Source organism: Danaus plexippus, chromosome 11 (genome assembly GCF_018135715.1).
Source record: "Danaus plexippus chromosome 11, MEX_DaPlex, whole genome shotgun sequence".
Lineage (NCBI taxonomy): Eukaryota > Metazoa > Arthropoda > Insecta > Lepidoptera > Nymphalidae > Danaus > Danaus plexippus.
In genome coordinates this window covers 1,287,606-1,305,086 of record NC_083544.1, presented here as the reverse complement: position 1 = coordinate 1,305,086, position 17,481 = coordinate 1,287,606, and the positions used below count along the sequence as shown (strand labels likewise).

Genomic DNA, 17,481 nt, shown 5'->3' with positions numbered 1-17,481 from the left:
AATCTATTTCAAACATATTTACTTATATTTATGTACTATGTGAAATAAAAGATTTATAGAAAAAGGTAAAAATATGCATTTGTTATAAGGTTACATAATAATTCATTCAATTCCCCGAATTTATATCATATACACCAAAATTCTATCGAATAACAAACATTAGAAACTAAAATTAAATTGGGGACTTTACCCATTGGTGTCCCATTGTTGCCAGTTCATAGAAACGGGTAGCTTGACAATAAGGTTTGTGTGTTTTTATACATGTATATATCATAAAAATTATTGTTCTTAGTGAAATGTCTAAATTTAACTAGATTTTTATCAATTTAATATGTTATAAACTTGATATCGATGGAGATAAATATTAAAATGATAATAACTTCTTTATTTTTTGCAACTGGTAACTGGTTCAAGTTGTGTATATATAATTCAATTCACCAATCAACTTGCATGTAGTAATCAGGGTCTCGTTGACTTTGCTATTGTCATTTACATTTTAGTAAGGAAACATTGTTTAAAAAATTTAAAACATTAAATTGCAGATCTATTTAAAAATTACATAGTGTAAGCGTATCTATAAATATCGTTTTAAATTTTGTAAGTATCGTCTTGTTTTCATTTTATCATTAAACTAGGTTAGGTACTGAGTTAAATATATAAACTTTATACAGTCACTAAATATTAATTATTCTAGATTTTACTGAAGTGAATTTCTTTGAATTGTTGTTTAGAAAAAATATTTTGTTGTTTTACAGTTCACTTAAGATAGTTAAATAAGATTATTACCCTGTCATAACTAATTTCATAATGTATCAAAGGGATTTTATTGTATAGATTGCTTATTTTTCAACACCATGAATCGTAATCCGGGCGAAAGAGAGGAAAACCGTGGGGACGGTTGGGGTAATTGGTTCAAGTATGGCGCGACAGCGTTGGGCGCTGGAATAGTAGCTGGCGGCATTTACATGGCAGTGACATCTAGCAAAAAACAGGGAGACACGGATACAGACGAAAGTAGCCAGGTTAAGAACGAAAGTAACCAGGTTAAGAACGAAAGTAGCCAGGTTAAGAACGAAAGTACTCTGTTACCTCGCGGCCTCATGGACATCATACAAGGCATAACTAATATGAACCAGTGAGTTTTACGATTTAGATTGTTTTGACATCTTTTTATTTATATACATATACGTTTATATTCACTTTGATATCTTCAGAAACGAGGAAACTGTCTCTGCGAACTCTATACCCAGGATACCGTGTATCACCAATCTAAACTCTTTACTGGCTGACATATACGTACGATACATCGCTATAAAACGGGAAGACTTTGATTTGCATTTCAAAGTGTTCTCAGAAGTTTTTAAAATATTGCACGGCAATATGAAAGCTGTCGACAAATATTACGAGCGCTACGCTAGCAATGTTTGTATTTACAATTGATTTAATATTTGTATTGATTAGGTTCTGAAAGACATGGTAAAATAATCTTAAATATTTCAGATCCATTTTGCCGGAAGTCATTATGATAATCTTCGTATTAAGAAACCCGATGAGTTCGATATGGATATAGTGATCGGCTTGCCCGTCAACCTCCACGTGAACGGAGTCAACCCTGAGGATAGCGACATCGTAATCGAGCAAAGATTTCCAGCGTATGTCCAGCTGAGGGCTGGAACTCAGTATCAGAATATAATTATAAGAGACGGAGCAGACGCCGTCATCAACAGAGCGGCCCACAGTTGGCTGGATGATAGGAAATACATCCTTCGTTCTAAATTCACGGACTGGTTCAAGAGTGTCGGGAATAGGGCGCTCAACTTGCTCCCGCGGCACGACAATAGACCAAGTGTTGTGGTAGATGGACGGATATACACAGTGCGGACGTCGACTTCGGGCCCGGCGTGGACCATCATCATGGAGGCGTCGGGGTTCCGGCTAGACGTGGACCTGGTGCCAGCCTTCAAGCTTCCGGAGGCGCGCTGGCCAGTCGGCAAACAGTACCGAGACATCCCTCTGGCCTGTCGTCGTGACTACTGGCTCGTGGTACCCAAACCCAACAAGACTGGTGACTGTCCTAACGACGAGCATCGATCATGGAGACTCGCACTACACGACCAGGAGAAGCAGCTCCTGCATAACACATACAACCTGAGGAATACTATCCGACTGGTCTGTTATCAGGATTTTCTATAACACCCATCACTTCTCAAGCATACATTTTAGTATTATGTTTTAAATAGGAATAATTTTTTAAAATCATTATATATTTGTAAAACTTTATTAATATATTTGTACTCCAAAACATTTTTAAATTAAGTTTAATTTGTATCAATATGTGATATATACATTATTTGTTTCAGATTAAGAAATTCAGGGATGAGCAAGGCATGAAAAAGATTGCCAGTTATTATATAAAGACACTTTTCTTCTGGGAAATACTTCAAACAGACACAGATTTCTGGAAAAAAAATGATGTTGCAACCCTTTTTAAGCACATGCTTCTAAAGTTTAAAATGGCTCTGGACAATGGAGAGATAAAGTATTTTTGGAACGGAAACTATAATTTAATTGGACACATACATAACAACATTCTTAAAGATTATTCTGTAAAAGTATCAAACCTGTTGGGGGTTATGAAAAGTGACTACAAGAGTGTTGCTAAGTATCTCCTAAGTAATTCCGAGTACAATGAATACAAACACTTTCTATGAAAATGTATTACATGTTAAATGTGTATTGATTAAAAGTGACTTATTAATTTTTAAATATGCTGCAGGAGCTATATATTACTCCTTAATATTTACTTACATGTTACATGACTAGGTTAAATATATTGGAAAAATAAATGATTTTATATAAAAAATAGTACACTTTTTATGCTAACCTTATTGTATCCAAATCATCCATTCCCAAATTCTTCTAAATAGTTTAATCATCTTATTTTTAATCTGTGCTGTCCATGTTACTGACACTGACACTGTCTATTAGACAATAACAAAAAGAATTTCGTTACTAAAGAAAATCTCTTAACTAATAGTAGTATGATGAAATTGTAACTCATTTGCTATTCTGTTTTGTTATCTGGAACAAGTGATGAGCAGTCGTTCAGATTGGATCCCCATAGCTGCGGGAGTTATAGTTGGGGCTGGTCTGTTGGCGTTGCTGTACAGGTACTTTTCTGGCACTCCGGTGACGTACGCAAAATTTACCAATCAAAACATAGGAGCCGCAAAGTATTGCTGTACCTGCACTAGGGACGGGATCGACCTGGTAATTACAAGACAATGAATTATTATGAATGCAGTAAATAATTTAACGTTTAACTAAGAGATAGGTATGTTTTTATTAAGTCTTACTGTCATAGCAGCTTTGTAATTCATTTGAGTATTTTTTACACTTGTATCATCAACGTGTTAGCATACTATCTTCAACCCGAAGCTTCATTCGCGTAAACCGTTTATAAATTTTCATCTACGTTGTATCGTTTCTATGTAACTGCGGTATTTTAAATTACATGATATTACAAATCATTGCTCTAAATATTCTTCTTTTAGATCTAATTGAAATCTTTCTATCTGATACAAACCCTATTTCGGTTTTACATAAAGACCGAAAAATTATAAAAAGGACATGAAAAAATTACGTATCTAACTTATAAGAAAAGTAGGCAGTACTTTTTATCAACGATTTATTATTAAACTAATTTACCGAATTGTAAAGATTCAACTGATGTCAGAAGTAACAGTAAAATAAAAATGGACCTAGATAATTTCGTTAAGCAAATGTAGGTGTCTTTTTATAATTTATTCAAATGAACAAAAATTTAATTTCGAGTAGATATTGTAATCAAATACTTATTGTTTTGGAGCTGTCATTATCTTTGTTTAGATACCTATAGATCATATAGATTAGATAGCAAATATAATCGCTATTTTGCATGCCAGAACTATCCAATAGTTGGACTTAGGGTTATTCAAAAGACTTCCAGTATATATTTAGCTATAAAAACTAACATATATATATACACATATGTATATATATATATATATACATATGTGTAAAATATATATATATACATGTATATCAGATCAGATTTTATTATTCTATTTTAAAAGGATGTTCTGAGAGAGATCTCGTGAGAACTTATGAATATATGACCAAAAAGTCTAAAAAGAAGAGAAAAATAGATACATAGTTGCTTCTAAAATGTATTATGTTAAACTTGTATTATATCATAAACGTGTATTTTATGGATGCGTTAAAGTTTTTATATACGAATTTAATCTTCAAATTAGTTAATAAATTGCTTAATTGCTAGTCGAAATATTCAGTCAAACTCACAGTTTTTTCATAGTATTCGATCAACATTCTGAAGACTTGACACTTGAATCCATTGTTTGTCCCTTTGAGGAATGATAACATAACATTTAGATTATGAATTCATAAAGTATAAACGGGGATTCCCCACTAATAGCCGCATGGTACTATATTAGGTTATAAATTCTTAAATTATAAACGGGGACTCCCCGCCAATAGCGGCAACTGAAGGTCTTTGGTTTAAGAAAAAATTCAACATTAAATTCACTGTGTTTTAAGAAAAAAATACTAAGATTTAACTTGCCACATATTCAACTCTACACATATGTGTAACGTTAATGTAAACATAGTTATTCTTGTTACTAGTTAAAATTAGAAGTCTGAGACTGTATACCTTATTAAACGGTTTGTTTTGCATAAAATCACTTGTTTCAATAATTTAATGAAATTAATAGGTACATTTTATATCATAATGCCATTTGGATTATCTCACAAGTGTAAACTGACTTTATAAAGCATTTTGTTTTTGGTCTTTTTAAATTATTATGCATTTAATTGAAGCACATATTTTAATGTCAATATCAAATCACAATACATACATCATATTTCATCAAAAACTCATCGTCGATGGCAAAGATCGTTAGACCGTTTTGGTACTTTTATACATAATTAGTAAATTAATAAGTTTTTTCTATTTTACAAAATTTGGATTAATCAATGGGAATTTTATTATTAAAAATAATTCTGTAATTATTGTAGCCGAAATTTTGGTTTATAAAATATTATGGGCATATTTCTGAATAAGTGGTTCAATTCATGACATCGGCCGGTTCGGGGCTACATGACTCATTTGTTATAATAATGTGTATCAGACCTTACGGCTCTGTTGCGAACATCAAAAAAAAAATCCTTAAAAATTAAGCGAATCAGATTTCGAAGCATTTAAGTGAGTGAAACTATTGGCAAAAAATTTAGTTTTTAACTGCAAATTAATTTACATAGGATATCTCACTTCCCCTGTTAATACAAATCCATTATCGCAGCTGAGTCATGTTGATTTATAAACATTGTTCTAAACAAATCAACTTCGAATTCCCACCAAGTGTTCGTATCAAATGACTCGATGCACAGCTTCCCAGTTTCCGGTATATATAATATGTATTAATCCAATAGTCTTCACTGTAGCTATTAACATATCTAAATATAAGTTCTCTTATTTTAGTTGCACATTGCTCTGAAAAGGCTAGTCTGTTTTTAACTCGCTTTTATTAGCTTCACCTGTATGTTTGTATGTTTGTAACCGACTCCTTTGAGCTCGATTTTGCCATATTTTGACCGATCAGATTTAATTGAAACTTTGCACACCTGTCAAAGACCGATGACAATGCAATAATTCGATTAAAAAATCCGATTATCCCAATTAGATTCGCCAGGATTAATTAATTCCTTTTCGCATCCTTTGCATGCGAGTAAGAGAGATAGAGCTAGTGTGCGAACAACGCATGCGTAGGTAATAACTACACATTAATGTCTGGCCCGGTTCATGTTCTTAAAAATAATAGTATAAAAAACTAAAAAAATCACGCTTTTATGGAAAACCCAACGAAAACATTCAACTAAAAAATGAAAAATAAATAATAGTTTAAAAAAAACTAAAAAACACGCTTTTATAAAAAATCCAACTATAAAACAGAAAATAAAATTTAATAAATTTAGATTAAGAATAGTGTTAATAAAAAATAAATGTACATGATTGTAAAAAAGCGTGGGGTGCATAGTGTCAATAGTTATAAACATTTAATTGACAGATGAGTAGAATGATCTTTACTTTGATAATATCATAAAAAAGCACTGTAAATGCTAACTAATGATGTGAATAACTAATGCTGTGCTAACATTATAGTTTTTACATAATAGAGTTTATGTAATTTTCGATTCAAGCTACTTTTTTTCTTAGATATCGTCAAAACCCGCAACAATCAATCAATCATGCACATTTGCAGAAGTTTCTCATTTATTATAATAGAATATATGAAGTCTCACAATAAGTCGTAATGCATCTTTCATACCACTAAGTGATAAGAGTCATCCGTATCAAACATGTCTATTGATTTATTTTTTATTCTAAAGATATGATTAACATCAAAAAACGAGGAAGCCTAAGTTTTCATCTTTCTATCACCAAGGCCTTTTAGTAAATTCTTTATTATTACCCTGTTGACTGTTCGGCGGCAGTTCGAGTATCTGTGTACTTTTTTAATTATTTATTTTTCTCTAAAACCCGTTTTGACGTAAATGAAATCGCGGAAGAAAACTGTCTAAGTATATAACTCAATAAGTTCACAATATTATTTATAAACTATTTCTTTTTTATTCTTTGTGTAAGCAACATTTAAAAATATTAAGAATTGCGTAATTTTGAAATCGCGAATCGTGAAATTGTTAATGCGATTTATTAAATATAAACTAAAATAATAAAGATTTTAAAGCCATCAACTTATTTTCAGTGTCGTTTACATGGAAAAAATAAAACATAGATCCAGAAGAAGAAAAACTGTCAATTGTCATCACCAAATTAAAATATAGCAAAATAAATTGAGATGATAATAAAGACGTAATCAAAATGGAAAAATATTTTTGTAATAAAATGAAGTGTTCAAAAATAAAATAATTGTGTCTAAAGTTGTGAGCGATGTGTGATTGGTACGTTACAATTATTTTTTTGCGCTAACCGTAATATGATCCTACATACAACTTCAAAATTGAGCTAGCTATTGGAATTGTTCCAATCTGGAATAAAGACTCAAATAAAGTTGATCTAGTGAGAAGGGCCGATTGATGGGACTAGGAAGAGTTAGTCGTTAATGAATATTATTTCAGTTTTAAATCCTGTTATTGTTTCTAATTATCTTAACAATTTTTAATATATTTTTTCTAAGTTATTTTGTTTTGTTTCAATAGAAATATGCTTTTCGCTAAACGTTTTGGTAATAAAAAGTGGTAATCCATATCTAATATTATATTTTACCTGGTTAAAATCTTTCTGATAAGCAAATAATTCACCCATCGCCCATTGAATAGTATGTAGTCAGATGTCACTGTAGTGTTTTGGGCAAAACGAGTAAGTAAAGTAGAGATTGATTTGTCTTATTACCATAGTGCTGAACAGTTGGAAAAAGAGAGGCAAGCTCCATCGAGAAGTCCACCTGCAAGAAGACTTGCAGCAAGACCTAGTCGTGAGTCATCTGGTTGGTTTTGGAGCTGGCTTTGGGGCTGGGCAGGGGATGGCAAAAATTGGTTCCCCATACTAGGAGGCGCCACTTTGTTAGCATTACTAGCATTTTTGTACAAGAGCATGGGCAAAATGAAGACATTAGTTCGGAAAACCAATTCTTGCTCGACTATTCCTGTCAAAAAACAGGTATGTCTGTCCTTTTGCAATATTTTTATTTGTAACAAATTTAGGATATGATCAATTTACAAATATTCCTAAAGGCACTCATAATATTATAGTGTATTTTTTTTTTAACAAAACTTACTATAATTTTTATTTTTAAAACATACCTGTTTAAATTTCAGCCGACTAAACCTGAAAAGTTCAAACCCTGTAAATGTGAAGACTGATGATTAAATAAATTTTATCAATTAATATAAATGACATGTAATATCTGTTCTTTTGTATTAATTTTTCGCGAAAATAAAACACAGATGGAAACAAAATATATTTATTAATACCACCTTTCATTTACAAATTAGTCTCAACTGCCTCATACGGCCCACTAACAACTATTGCAAGTCCGGGTTCAAACACAACCTATAACAATGTCTTACATTAGTGCCTTAAAACAAGGAACAGTAGTTAATGTACAACTTATAAGAAAAAAAAAACACAAGTGACTTAGTTGGCTCTTCATAAGAAAGGCAAGATATATATGTATATAAAATAAAATGTCCAAAATTATTTGAATATCGTCACAACTTAAATGTATTAAAAATATGTTGTAAAACAATTTGTATAAGGATATTTAACAGTATAAAGTAATTATAAGTATTATAAGAGAAAAAATGATAGAAAACATTTAGAAGTCACACAGAACCAGACTCCGTCACATGTGAGTTTACTATGGAATTATAATAAAAATAACTAGACCTTATGTTACCATTGATATGCTTAATGCAGTAACTGATATACATTTTATATTAGCATCGGACAAACAGTCACACAAGCTATGCCTTTGAGAGAATCATACGTTTATATGGCTCAAATAGTCACAAACAAGTCTCACTGACAATAAACTGGACATTCCTTCAAAGACATAGCATCAGTCAAGTGAACTATTGCACTAAAAACTATCGGCGTATTTTTAACAGGTACATTTGACAAATATATTTATATAAATGAAGTGAACGAGGGCTGAATAAAATCATAGAAGGCATTCAACTGTTCAGTGGATAATCATGATTGCACCGACATAGATTGATTAATTAATTTTATTTATAATCAAACAGTTCTTCATAATAAAATGATTAAATTTTTTAAGTCGACTAGACACGAAACTCTAAATACATAGAATATAATCCGACATCGCTCGCTCTGGACGGACAAACAATTGCTCTTATATAAAAAAATAAAAAACAAAATGTCGTCAATACTACTAGTGTTCGATCGTGTATATTTAAAACTAAGACGAACGACAGTCATCAATCTCACTGGTCACTGTTCCTTCTTTGTTTTTCCTTGTTTCAACGACCTAATATTCATAGTTCTCCATACCTTCATTTCTATTTGGCACTGATATTATTTCGTTTTCTACAATAATAGGAGTTATTATCAATCGTTTTATTTACAACGAAGTCTATACCCTGATGATATATTCTGTCTGCTGTGTTACATTCACATTTACAAAAATATATTGTTACATTAAAAGCGGTTATTCTGACAAGTCGTCGGCTTTAATGACAGGTGACAGGTGACGTGTGTCAAGTTTGGTGACACAGAACACAACTCGCCACACTGATCAATATAGTATAAATAACATTCCTCACGCATCCTTTGGATATATTTGACACATATAATTTGTATTGATATTATAAAACGTGTTTGTTGGTTTTGGCATATTCCTCGCAGGGCACGCTTCGACTATTTCCGTGACGTCATATGTAAATAATTTAATCTCGTTCTAAAGACGGAGTTCCAAGCTCTCTCACTCTGATAAGAGACGAGTCGTATATAATTTTATATTTTATAATTTATAATTCAGTTTCAGGGACGTACTCGACCTGCGATAGTATAGTATAGTATAGTATACACGTAGCGATGGATTTGATCACGCGATAAATAATTGGTATATGAAAAGATTTTAATAAGAAATAAAAAGAAATATGTCTCTATCGATCCGAAGTACGTATCATATTATATACATTAAGTGACCGAGCGAGCTCAGCGGTCGTCCGCCGCCGTCCCGCCGCGGTAGCAGGTTATTATGACAGTTCAAACTTATACATAACACGAAAAGTTATTTACAAACTTATATAAACCGGCAAGTAACGATATAATACTGTATACAAAACATAAATATGTAAAAGTAATTAGTCTAAAACGTATTCACATAACTAGTTAAGTAAGGAAGAGGTCCTCGTTTCGGAACGTCCGATCTTCGTTACGGTCGAGAACGAGCGCGTCACCGGTAGATGGAGCTGCGGCGCTCGAGCTCGTACCCGCGTCGCTACGAGCGCTTGTCGAACAGCGGCAGCTTGGAGCGGACCGCGCCCTCGCACACGGTGAGGCGGCGCCCGTCCACCACCACCAGCCGCCCGCCCGACACGCGCTCGCAGCGGAACTCCGCACCCTTCCGCTCGAAGTACTCCACGATCTTGGCGATCTGTGCGGAGCGAGCGTGACGCGGCGCGCGCTCGTCGTACACGCCGTCCGAGCCGAGCGACGCCACGTCCTCGGAGCTGTCCGTGTATACGCTGGAGGAGCGCTGGGCGGCGCACAGAAGGTGGGCGGGGAAGGCGGCCAGGGCGCGCTCGCACTCCCCGCGCCGCACGCAGCAGCAGCGCGCCAGCACGTGCACCTCGCGCTCCTCCGAGCGGCAGTCCCCGCCCTCGCATAGCACGCCCGCCCAGCCCTCGGCGTCCGCCTCCTCCGCGTCATCCAGACTTCTCAGCGAGCTGACGGTGGTGGATAGGGCGGAGTCATCGGGCGGCGCGGGCGGGCGGCGTCTCAGCAGGCGGTCGTACGCGAGCAGGCAGTCGGCGCAGGCCCGCGAGCGCGCGCGCTCCGGATCCGAATCCTCGTCCGCGGCGGACTGCACGGTCAGGTCGCGGCGCCACCACCAGCAGCGGTGGCAGCCGACCAGCGCGCACGGACACACGGCGCCGCGGGGGGACGGAGCGCACAGGTCCTCGTTGGCCACCGAGAAGATACCGCTCTCGCACGAGCCGCGCCGGCGGAGCTCCGAGCACTCGTTCCGGGGGGGAGGAGGCTCCGCGGACGGCGCGCGCTCGCGGCGCCCGCCCACCGGGGACGGAGGCAGAGAGGCACGCCGGGGCTCCGAGGCCGAAGGCGGCACGGGGGGCGGGTCGCCCGACGAGCATCGGCCGGCCGGCGAGTGCTCCAGTATCTTGTGCACTCCGCGGAAGGTGTGGAGCGCGCGGCGGGCGGGCGTGGGCGCCGCGTGAGTGTCTCGCAGGAGCATGATATGAGCCAGGCGATGAAGACGGGCGAGGCGGGGAGGGGCGGGCGGCGTGGGCGGCGCGCCCGCTAGTGCGGAGGCCGAGCGGTGTGGGGGCGCAGCGCCGCAGCCCCCGCCGGCGCGCCAAGCCCACTCCAGCTCCGACAGTGAACGGCGGTGTGCAGCGCCCTCTGTGGATAGTATTCACCGTTAGCACGTATTGGAGCGTGAGTGTGTGTGTAGTCATGTATGTGTGTGTGTCATCTGTCTTAGTGTATATCAACTGTCACGGTGCTTGTGTTCACGTAGTTCCTGTTTCAAATCAGTTTCTAATTCCTTCTGAGAGTTTCTCAGAGCCCAAGCCTGCTACGTGTCCAGTATAGCCTACAAACGTTACTTCATCCGGTTTGAGTTCACCCGTAGCATACAACTTCCCACAGAAGAGAAGCGACTATCGAGGTATCGACCTATGTAAATTATTATAGGACCATGAATTGCCAGTCTTTTTTTTCATGCAGGAATCCTATTTAGCGGAATTAAAATATTTCTACTTATGGTTGTAAGCTAAGGCTATTGTTTGAATCTCCTACCAGGTCACTGACATCACTTGCTTCAGTATTGAGGGCAACCGTGAATATTTTCTCCAAAGAAGTACTCGTAGCTTCCAGTCCTTTTCTTCTAGTTCGCTGCATGTTCCTTACACTTTGCTCGTTTTTGCATATTTTATTCTTAACCAGTTGTCAGACGCGGCTGACGTGGAGTAGATGTACTAATTGTTGTGTTCAAACGTTGGTATGTTCAGCGTACACCTTCCGAATATGAAGCCGCTGGGAACCTTGTCGGCTCAAAGGCAAGTTCTAAGTCATTACGTATGAACTGAAATGCTTTCCGCGTTTTTGGTAATTTACTTGGTAGATGCTTAATGGAATTAGTTTCTTCATGGAAGAAGTCTACTTATTTCCGCTATTGAGCAGTAGCATATATACTGAGTACAGCTTGTAGGAGCGTCTCATATCTAAGGCCCCAGTCAAATGTCCATAAGGATAAATTTCCAGCTAACACCACGGGTGACTCCTCGCATCATCAGATCGGATCTATTCGGTCGAGCACTTTGTTTTTCAGGCTTAGTGTTCATGGAATCTTTCTAAACCGGCGTCCACATGTGAGTCGCGAGCTCACTGCAGAGAACTTGCGTTTAGTTCAAAAGACCACTGTGGAGGATTGTGTTATACAAGTGTGGGTTATCTGTGAGATATCAGAAGAGTTCGACATATCTAGTTTTGTATGTGTGTGCGTGTCCGTGTGTCTTACTTACTGGAGCAACACGTGTATGTGTGTGTGTGTGTGCGCGCGTGTCGTACTCACTGTCGCTCCTCGCGTGCCCGTGCGTGTGTGCGTGCGGGCGGCGCCAGGCGGTGAGCCCGGGGCAGGAGCGGGGGCCGGAGCAGTCGTAGTCGTCGCTGGCGCCGGAGCCGCTGCCGGTGCTGGTGTCCCAGGCGGCGTCGTCCAGGCCCTCCTTCACTTCGTTCAACTTGCTCACTATCTCGTCGAACAACGGACGCGCTTTAGGTTCGTACTGGAAATGTAAATGTTACTTTTGACACAAGCTACCTACCTGACGACGACATTCGATTCGTTACGTACGAGTTTGTGTGTACACTTACAATGCAACAGTTAAAGGCTAGCCTCAGGAAGTCCGGCACGGTGTCTTCGTCACACAGTTCTACAAAGGCCATGTAGTTGAGACCGAAGTTGTCCGTCCGAGGCAACACGTCAGGGTCTGCGTCCACCTGGAGCCCACGAGCACAAAGTTAAGCGACGAGCAGTGTAGTTGTTAAGACGAACCGTGACAACACCAGGCTCTTTGTAATTTAACGTGACGAAACAACTATTTGTTCATCAAAATCGTCTGTCATTCACGATGGTTCCACATAACCAAACTTCATATACATTAATTATTACAAATATATCACAAACTTTTTTGGAATAATGAGTTTTTGTAGCTTCCGTACTGGTAAAACAATACAATACTTATTTGATTATATGAAACATTGTTACAATTTTACTGCCTCAGAGACAATGGACCATCAGTTACAGTTTATTTCAGATAAAAAACTATTGAAATAATTTGTCATACTGGGGACATGTGTACACGCTAACACACTCACACACTAACACAATCATAAAGAATTTTGTACTTGGAACAATTACTTTATATTATACATTGTTATAGAACGCACACATACCAACCAGTGCTCAACACACACAAGCATGCATAGCTACACACTCAAATACGCACACATACACAACCACACGCACGAAGACCTGCGCGCACGCACACATCTCATACAAAACATCCGACAACGCACATTAGCATAGCAAGGTATCTCACCCTGGCGATCAGCTGGCACAGGATGATCCCGTACGAGAAGATGTCCGACCTGTTGTCGTACCACCTGCCCCGGAGACACTCCGGCGACATCCACCACGGCGAGCCAACGCTCGGCAGGCGGTAACCGTTACTGATGCAACGAACACACACATTATAACCTATTATACATACTCCATAGATATACAAAAGAGGTTATTGTAAAACGAGTCTACGAATAGTCTAAACTTGACGAGTACCCGAGATCTCGCACGATGTCGCATTCAACACGCTAGATGGCGTGTGCGTAGTTTGAGCCTTATCATCTACTATCTAGTCAGTGTTGCCTGATGTTACGTCGATAATACATGTATGTAGAACCATGACTTGCAGGTTGTATATTTGGTGATGATAATTTATATTTTTGTTATACTCACAGTGGATGCGGTATTTTTGCCGCCAGACCGAAGTCAGCGACAACGGCTGTGTATTCACCATCGAATCTCTTCTTTAATAATACGTTCTGAAATCAATTAACCAAAAAAAATCTAAAACCTTTGTATTGTTATCATATTTATAATCATTTGTTATGTCCATGATAATTTTCCGAGAAATTAATTCACTTTATTAAAATTATTAATATTGCATAGCTATTATGAGACATACATTTCTAACGTCTAAGGTATTAGCCAACTATTGAATATGTCGGGTGACTAATACCCAGGTATGTCCTGGATGCTCACCTTAGCTGTAAGATCCCTATGGAAGACTCCTAATGAGTGGAGGTACAACAACCCCTCGGCCATATCTGCGGCCAGTGATATCCTCAAGGACTGCGGCAGTGGCTCCGGAGGGAGACCCAGTATGAGTTGCTCCAGCGACCCCCCCTCCATGTATTCAGTCAGAGCATGTAATTGACCTTCGTGTACACAGACACCCATAAATCTGGAAGGAGTAGGTATTGAACCACGATTTTAACATCATATATATGTATGTATATATATTTATCCATACTTTTACTCTCAACTATATCTTCGTCTACTGCATAATCGTTTTTAAATTAATGTGTGCTTAAAACACTACACACTAATATATGGAAACGAACCGTCAGCGCCATCTATCGTCTTAACTATGTGACTACATACAAAATAAAACGGTTCTGACGTGTCAACAATGACGAGTCAACAACAGGTTTAAAGAATCAAAATTTAGGTATTTTGTGTTAAACATTTCCCAACGATAATTCTAATCATTAATTCGTATTAATTAACCATGTTTTGAATTTTGTTAAAAAACATTTTTAAATAATATTTTTTTAAGTAATTTTACTAACAATGAGTACATTATTCCAAAAGTTTTACAAAACCTGATATTGAGCGCTTCAGGGGATATTCAAATTAATCATGTCTTAAATCAAATGGTATACTTACTATTTGTAACTTAACCCCTAGTAACTTTTTCGCATGAGATAAACAAAATAAAAATATTAAGAAAGAATATCGGCGAGCTGTTCAGGAAAAAATATGAGCCAGTATATTAGAATGACGAGTGGCGCGGTGGTACGGAGCGAGGGTACTTGTAATAGCGTAACCACAGTTATAGAAAACGCGGGAAAGTCACTAGCAGGAACAATTCGTCACTTGAGACGACATTCAGGACACATTTTTGAGAGATTCTTTTGTCACCGATAAACAGTGCGGGTGAAGTGGTTGGAGTGAACTCAGAACAAAAATAACAGAGTTACAACATTACGACGCTTCATGAAGATTATTTTAGGAATATAACATGCACAAAGGACTGAGACGGCGAACACAAAGAGATCAGACTGGAGGATGAGACTGTAGAGGGTCGCACGAAAAACGCCAGGGCATGATGTGTCGGGCGATTGATATACATTTTCAATAAAGAAGTCGCGTGTACTAGCTCTAAATATAACAAACGCTGTTAAGAATGGAATAAGTTCAGCGAAACTATACGCGAAGACGTTCACACAGACGGTGAAAGTGTACCCTTCCTAGGAAGTTAAAACGGCGAAACCATTGTTATCTTATCAAGCAAGAAAGCATACTGATGGAACAGCAGTTACTAAGCACGCATTGGGTAACCACAAGAAACCGTAGGCAACTTATCAATCAGGTGAGTATGCGAATGCGCGCGTCCGTAAACCGTCGCTGTTGAGGAAGCCGAGGAACGCGTCCGACACTTAATAAGAAAAAATATGTGTAATATAAAAAACACGGGCCGCTGCCTCCGTTATTATTTTAACAGTTACAAAACAAGTGCTATTTTTTTTTCTCCAACAAACTTCATGCACTACATAGATGATATAACACGCGGAACAAACTGAGAACTTCTCGACAATTGCATCAACTTACGAATGTTATAATAACAGAAATACAATCATGACTGTACGGATCCTAATGGCGGGTTATATGTAATAATTAAGATATAATTAACATGACATTTAATATTTACGTCATGAGTTCTGGACGCGATGAGTTCTCGGGTCGGCGACGTCACCGACGCGACTATCCCGTCATGAGTTTCATTGTTAATTCGATTTCCGATTACAAACTTCGCGAGGAAACAAAACTTTCATGTCAAATCCATTGTTATATATTTCTTTTTGGGTTTCATAACAAACGTTGCTCAATAAATGTTCAAAGTGAATGTATGACTTGTTGACCCGCGATGTTTCATACGTCGGCAGCGGTGAGTTCCGCCTTACTGGCTCTCATTTATTACAAACCGATGTAACACTGTTAAAATATTAACGATTTTATAATATTCAATCTTATTTTACGTAAACTTCTCAATGGTTTCAGTTTATTTAATTTTTTTTCGTCCAATGATATCTCGTGAAAATGCCTCATTATAAATATCTCACTTCACATCAATTCTTTGACACTATTATAATATTTAAGATGACAAATTACTCTTATATAAATAAGCATTGATTTCGTAACACGATTCTTATGTAGTGTCTTAATAACCAAACAATGACATATGTGATCGGGTTCAATGACCGACAGATGATAAAAGCAAAAATTATAAAGCATATTCATTTCGTGCTAAAGACCGAAAAATATATTCTATCTAATATTTAGAATTTTTTGTTTCGTTCGTTTATAACCAAGGATTATTTTAATAGAAAAAAATTAGACACGTTCACGTTGAAGATAAAAGTAAATTGTTCGTAGTGTTTACTAACATATACCATCGATGTTAATTCATTAATCCCATTGACCAAGTAAGGACTATTTTTTTGTATAATACTTGCAGCACACTTTAGAGGCCATCCAACAAGAAGTCACACGTTGACGGGGAGGGAGGGTAGCACCGAAGTGTGACATCGTGTGACAAGGAAGATGGGGGGTCAATAGTTTGGTGACGTCACATCAAATTTAAAATAATAAAACGCAAAGTTCGAATGTGAATTGAAAATGGAAAAAAAAATTAGGAACCTGATCTATATTCATTAATATAGTTTAGCATTCTCGCTATGAGATGATCTCTCATGCGACGCCGCGCCGGGGGAGGGGTTCAAAAGTCTTAAAATTCGTGTGACGTACGTTATGAATGGCCCCTTAACACAGGTCGAAGCAAGAGACAGTTTTTTTGAAACGTGATTATATTCTTACCCTAATATATTAGGATGTTTCAGTTTGTTCATGAGCTGGACTTCCCTCAGCATGTTGTTCCTGTTGGCTCGCTGCTGGTTCATCTTCAACACCATCACTTTCCCTGATGTCTTGTGAGTCACCTGGAGACGGATACATTAATATAATAAAATCGTATTGTTAGAGTTATTCACACAATTAAATATATATGTAGGTACTTTTAATATATTCGAATCATCGTCTCAATGTTTTTATTTGATGCAAGAAAAAAAATACATATATTAAATTTATTTTGTACAAAACCGCTGCGTGTAACTAGTTTCATCATTGTACACATGTGTACAACAGTTGAATTGTTATCAGTAGCCTTTGTTCAATGTGAGGGCGTGCTTCTATTTTTACTCCAGCGATAGTCTGCAAGGTCAATGTCGAACAATCGTCGGTTACCAAACAAACAGACGTACAGCGAGAAAACTATTAAAACTACGTTGTTTTTCAA

At 37.6% G+C, this 17,481-nt stretch overlaps 3 protein-coding genes and 1 long non-coding RNA gene across 8 annotated transcripts in view; 2 read left to right on the top strand and 2 right to left on the bottom strand.

Moving 5' to 3' along the window:
* The first annotated feature begins 436 nt into the window (after window positions 1–436).
* On the top strand, window positions 437–2,853 carry LOC116765546 (cyclic GMP-AMP synthase-like receptor). Of its 2 annotated transcripts, none has more exons than XM_061521809.1 (5): window positions 437–597; window positions 835–1,135; window positions 1,215–1,422; window positions 1,501–2,169; window positions 2,361–2,853. In XM_061521809.1, the coding sequence occupies exons 2-5, from the start codon at window positions 855–857 to the stop codon at window positions 2,709–2,711; spliced, it is 1,509 nt and encodes a 502-aa protein (XP_061377793.1). In that variant the 5' UTR covers window positions 437–597; window positions 835–854; the 3' UTR covers window positions 2,712–2,853. The 2 variants fall into 2 exon arrangements, with proteins under 2 accessions (XP_061377793.1, XP_061377794.1); XM_061521810.1 differs by having other exon boundaries at window positions 441–597; window positions 878–1,135.
* Window positions 2,558–4,448, bottom strand: LOC133319009 (uncharacterized). The gene is made up of 2 exons (XR_009752715.1): window positions 4,342–4,448; window positions 2,558–3,267 (listed from the first exon to the last, which is right to left on the bottom strand). It is a non-coding gene; the product is annotated as an uncharacterized LOC133319009 (long non-coding RNA).
* LOC116765549 (uncharacterized) lies at window positions 3,129–8,037 on the top strand. Of its 4 annotated transcripts, none has more exons than XM_032655047.2 (4): window positions 3,129–3,270; window positions 6,825–7,020; window positions 7,477–7,738; window positions 7,897–8,037. In XM_032655047.2, exons 2-4 carry the CDS (start codon window positions 7,010–7,012, stop codon window positions 7,939–7,941), a joined length of 318 nt encoding a protein of 105 aa, XP_032510938.1. In that variant the 5' UTR covers window positions 3,129–3,270; window positions 6,825–7,009; the 3' UTR covers window positions 7,942–8,037. The 4 variants fall into 4 exon arrangements, with proteins under 4 accessions (XP_032510938.1, XP_061377796.1, XP_061377797.1 ...); XM_061521812.1 differs by lacking the exon at window positions 3,129–3,270 and adding an exon at window positions 5,196–5,263; XM_061521813.1 differs by lacking the exon at window positions 3,129–3,270 and adding an exon at window positions 6,242–6,639.
* The window catches only part of LOC116765545 (dual specificity testis-specific protein kinase 1), a 47,252-nt gene continuing 37,799 nt past the window's right edge, over window positions 8,029–17,481 (bottom strand). The window contains exons 2-8 of the mRNA XM_032655041.2: window positions 17,004–17,125; window positions 14,106–14,307; window positions 13,800–13,885; window positions 13,387–13,516; window positions 12,659–12,784; window positions 12,360–12,570; window positions 8,029–11,185 (exon numbers count right to left, since the gene is read on the bottom strand). Of these exons, the coding sequence (XP_032510932.2) occupies window positions 10,044–11,185; window positions 12,360–12,570; window positions 12,659–12,784; window positions 13,387–13,516; window positions 13,800–13,885; window positions 14,106–14,307; window positions 17,004–17,125 (2,019 nt within the window). The 3' untranslated portion in view covers window positions 8,029–10,043. The remainder of the gene's footprint in view (window positions 11,186–12,359; window positions 12,571–12,658; window positions 12,785–13,386; window positions 13,517–13,799; window positions 13,886–14,105; window positions 14,308–17,003; window positions 17,126–17,481) is intronic.

Excerpts from the sequence above, each read along its gene's own strand:
- LOC116765549 (XM_032655047.2), top strand. Across the intron at positions 7,739-7,896 it reads CTATTCCTGTCAAAAAACAG|CCGACTAAACCTGAAAAGTT; the intron begins GTATGTCTGTCC and ends TTTAAATTTCAG.
- LOC116765546 (XM_061521809.1), top strand. The coding sequence starts at position 855 with ATGAATCGTAATCCGGGCGAAAGAGAGGAAAACCGTGGGGACGGTTGG. Across the intron at positions 1,423-1,500 it reads ACGAGCGCTACGCTAGCAAT|ATCCATTTTGCCGGAAGTCA; the intron begins GTTTGTATTTAC and ends TAAATATTTCAG. Across the intron at positions 2,170-2,360 it reads TGAGGAATACTATCCGACTG|ATTAAGAAATTCAGGGATGA; the intron begins GTCTGTTATCAG and ends TATTTGTTTCAG.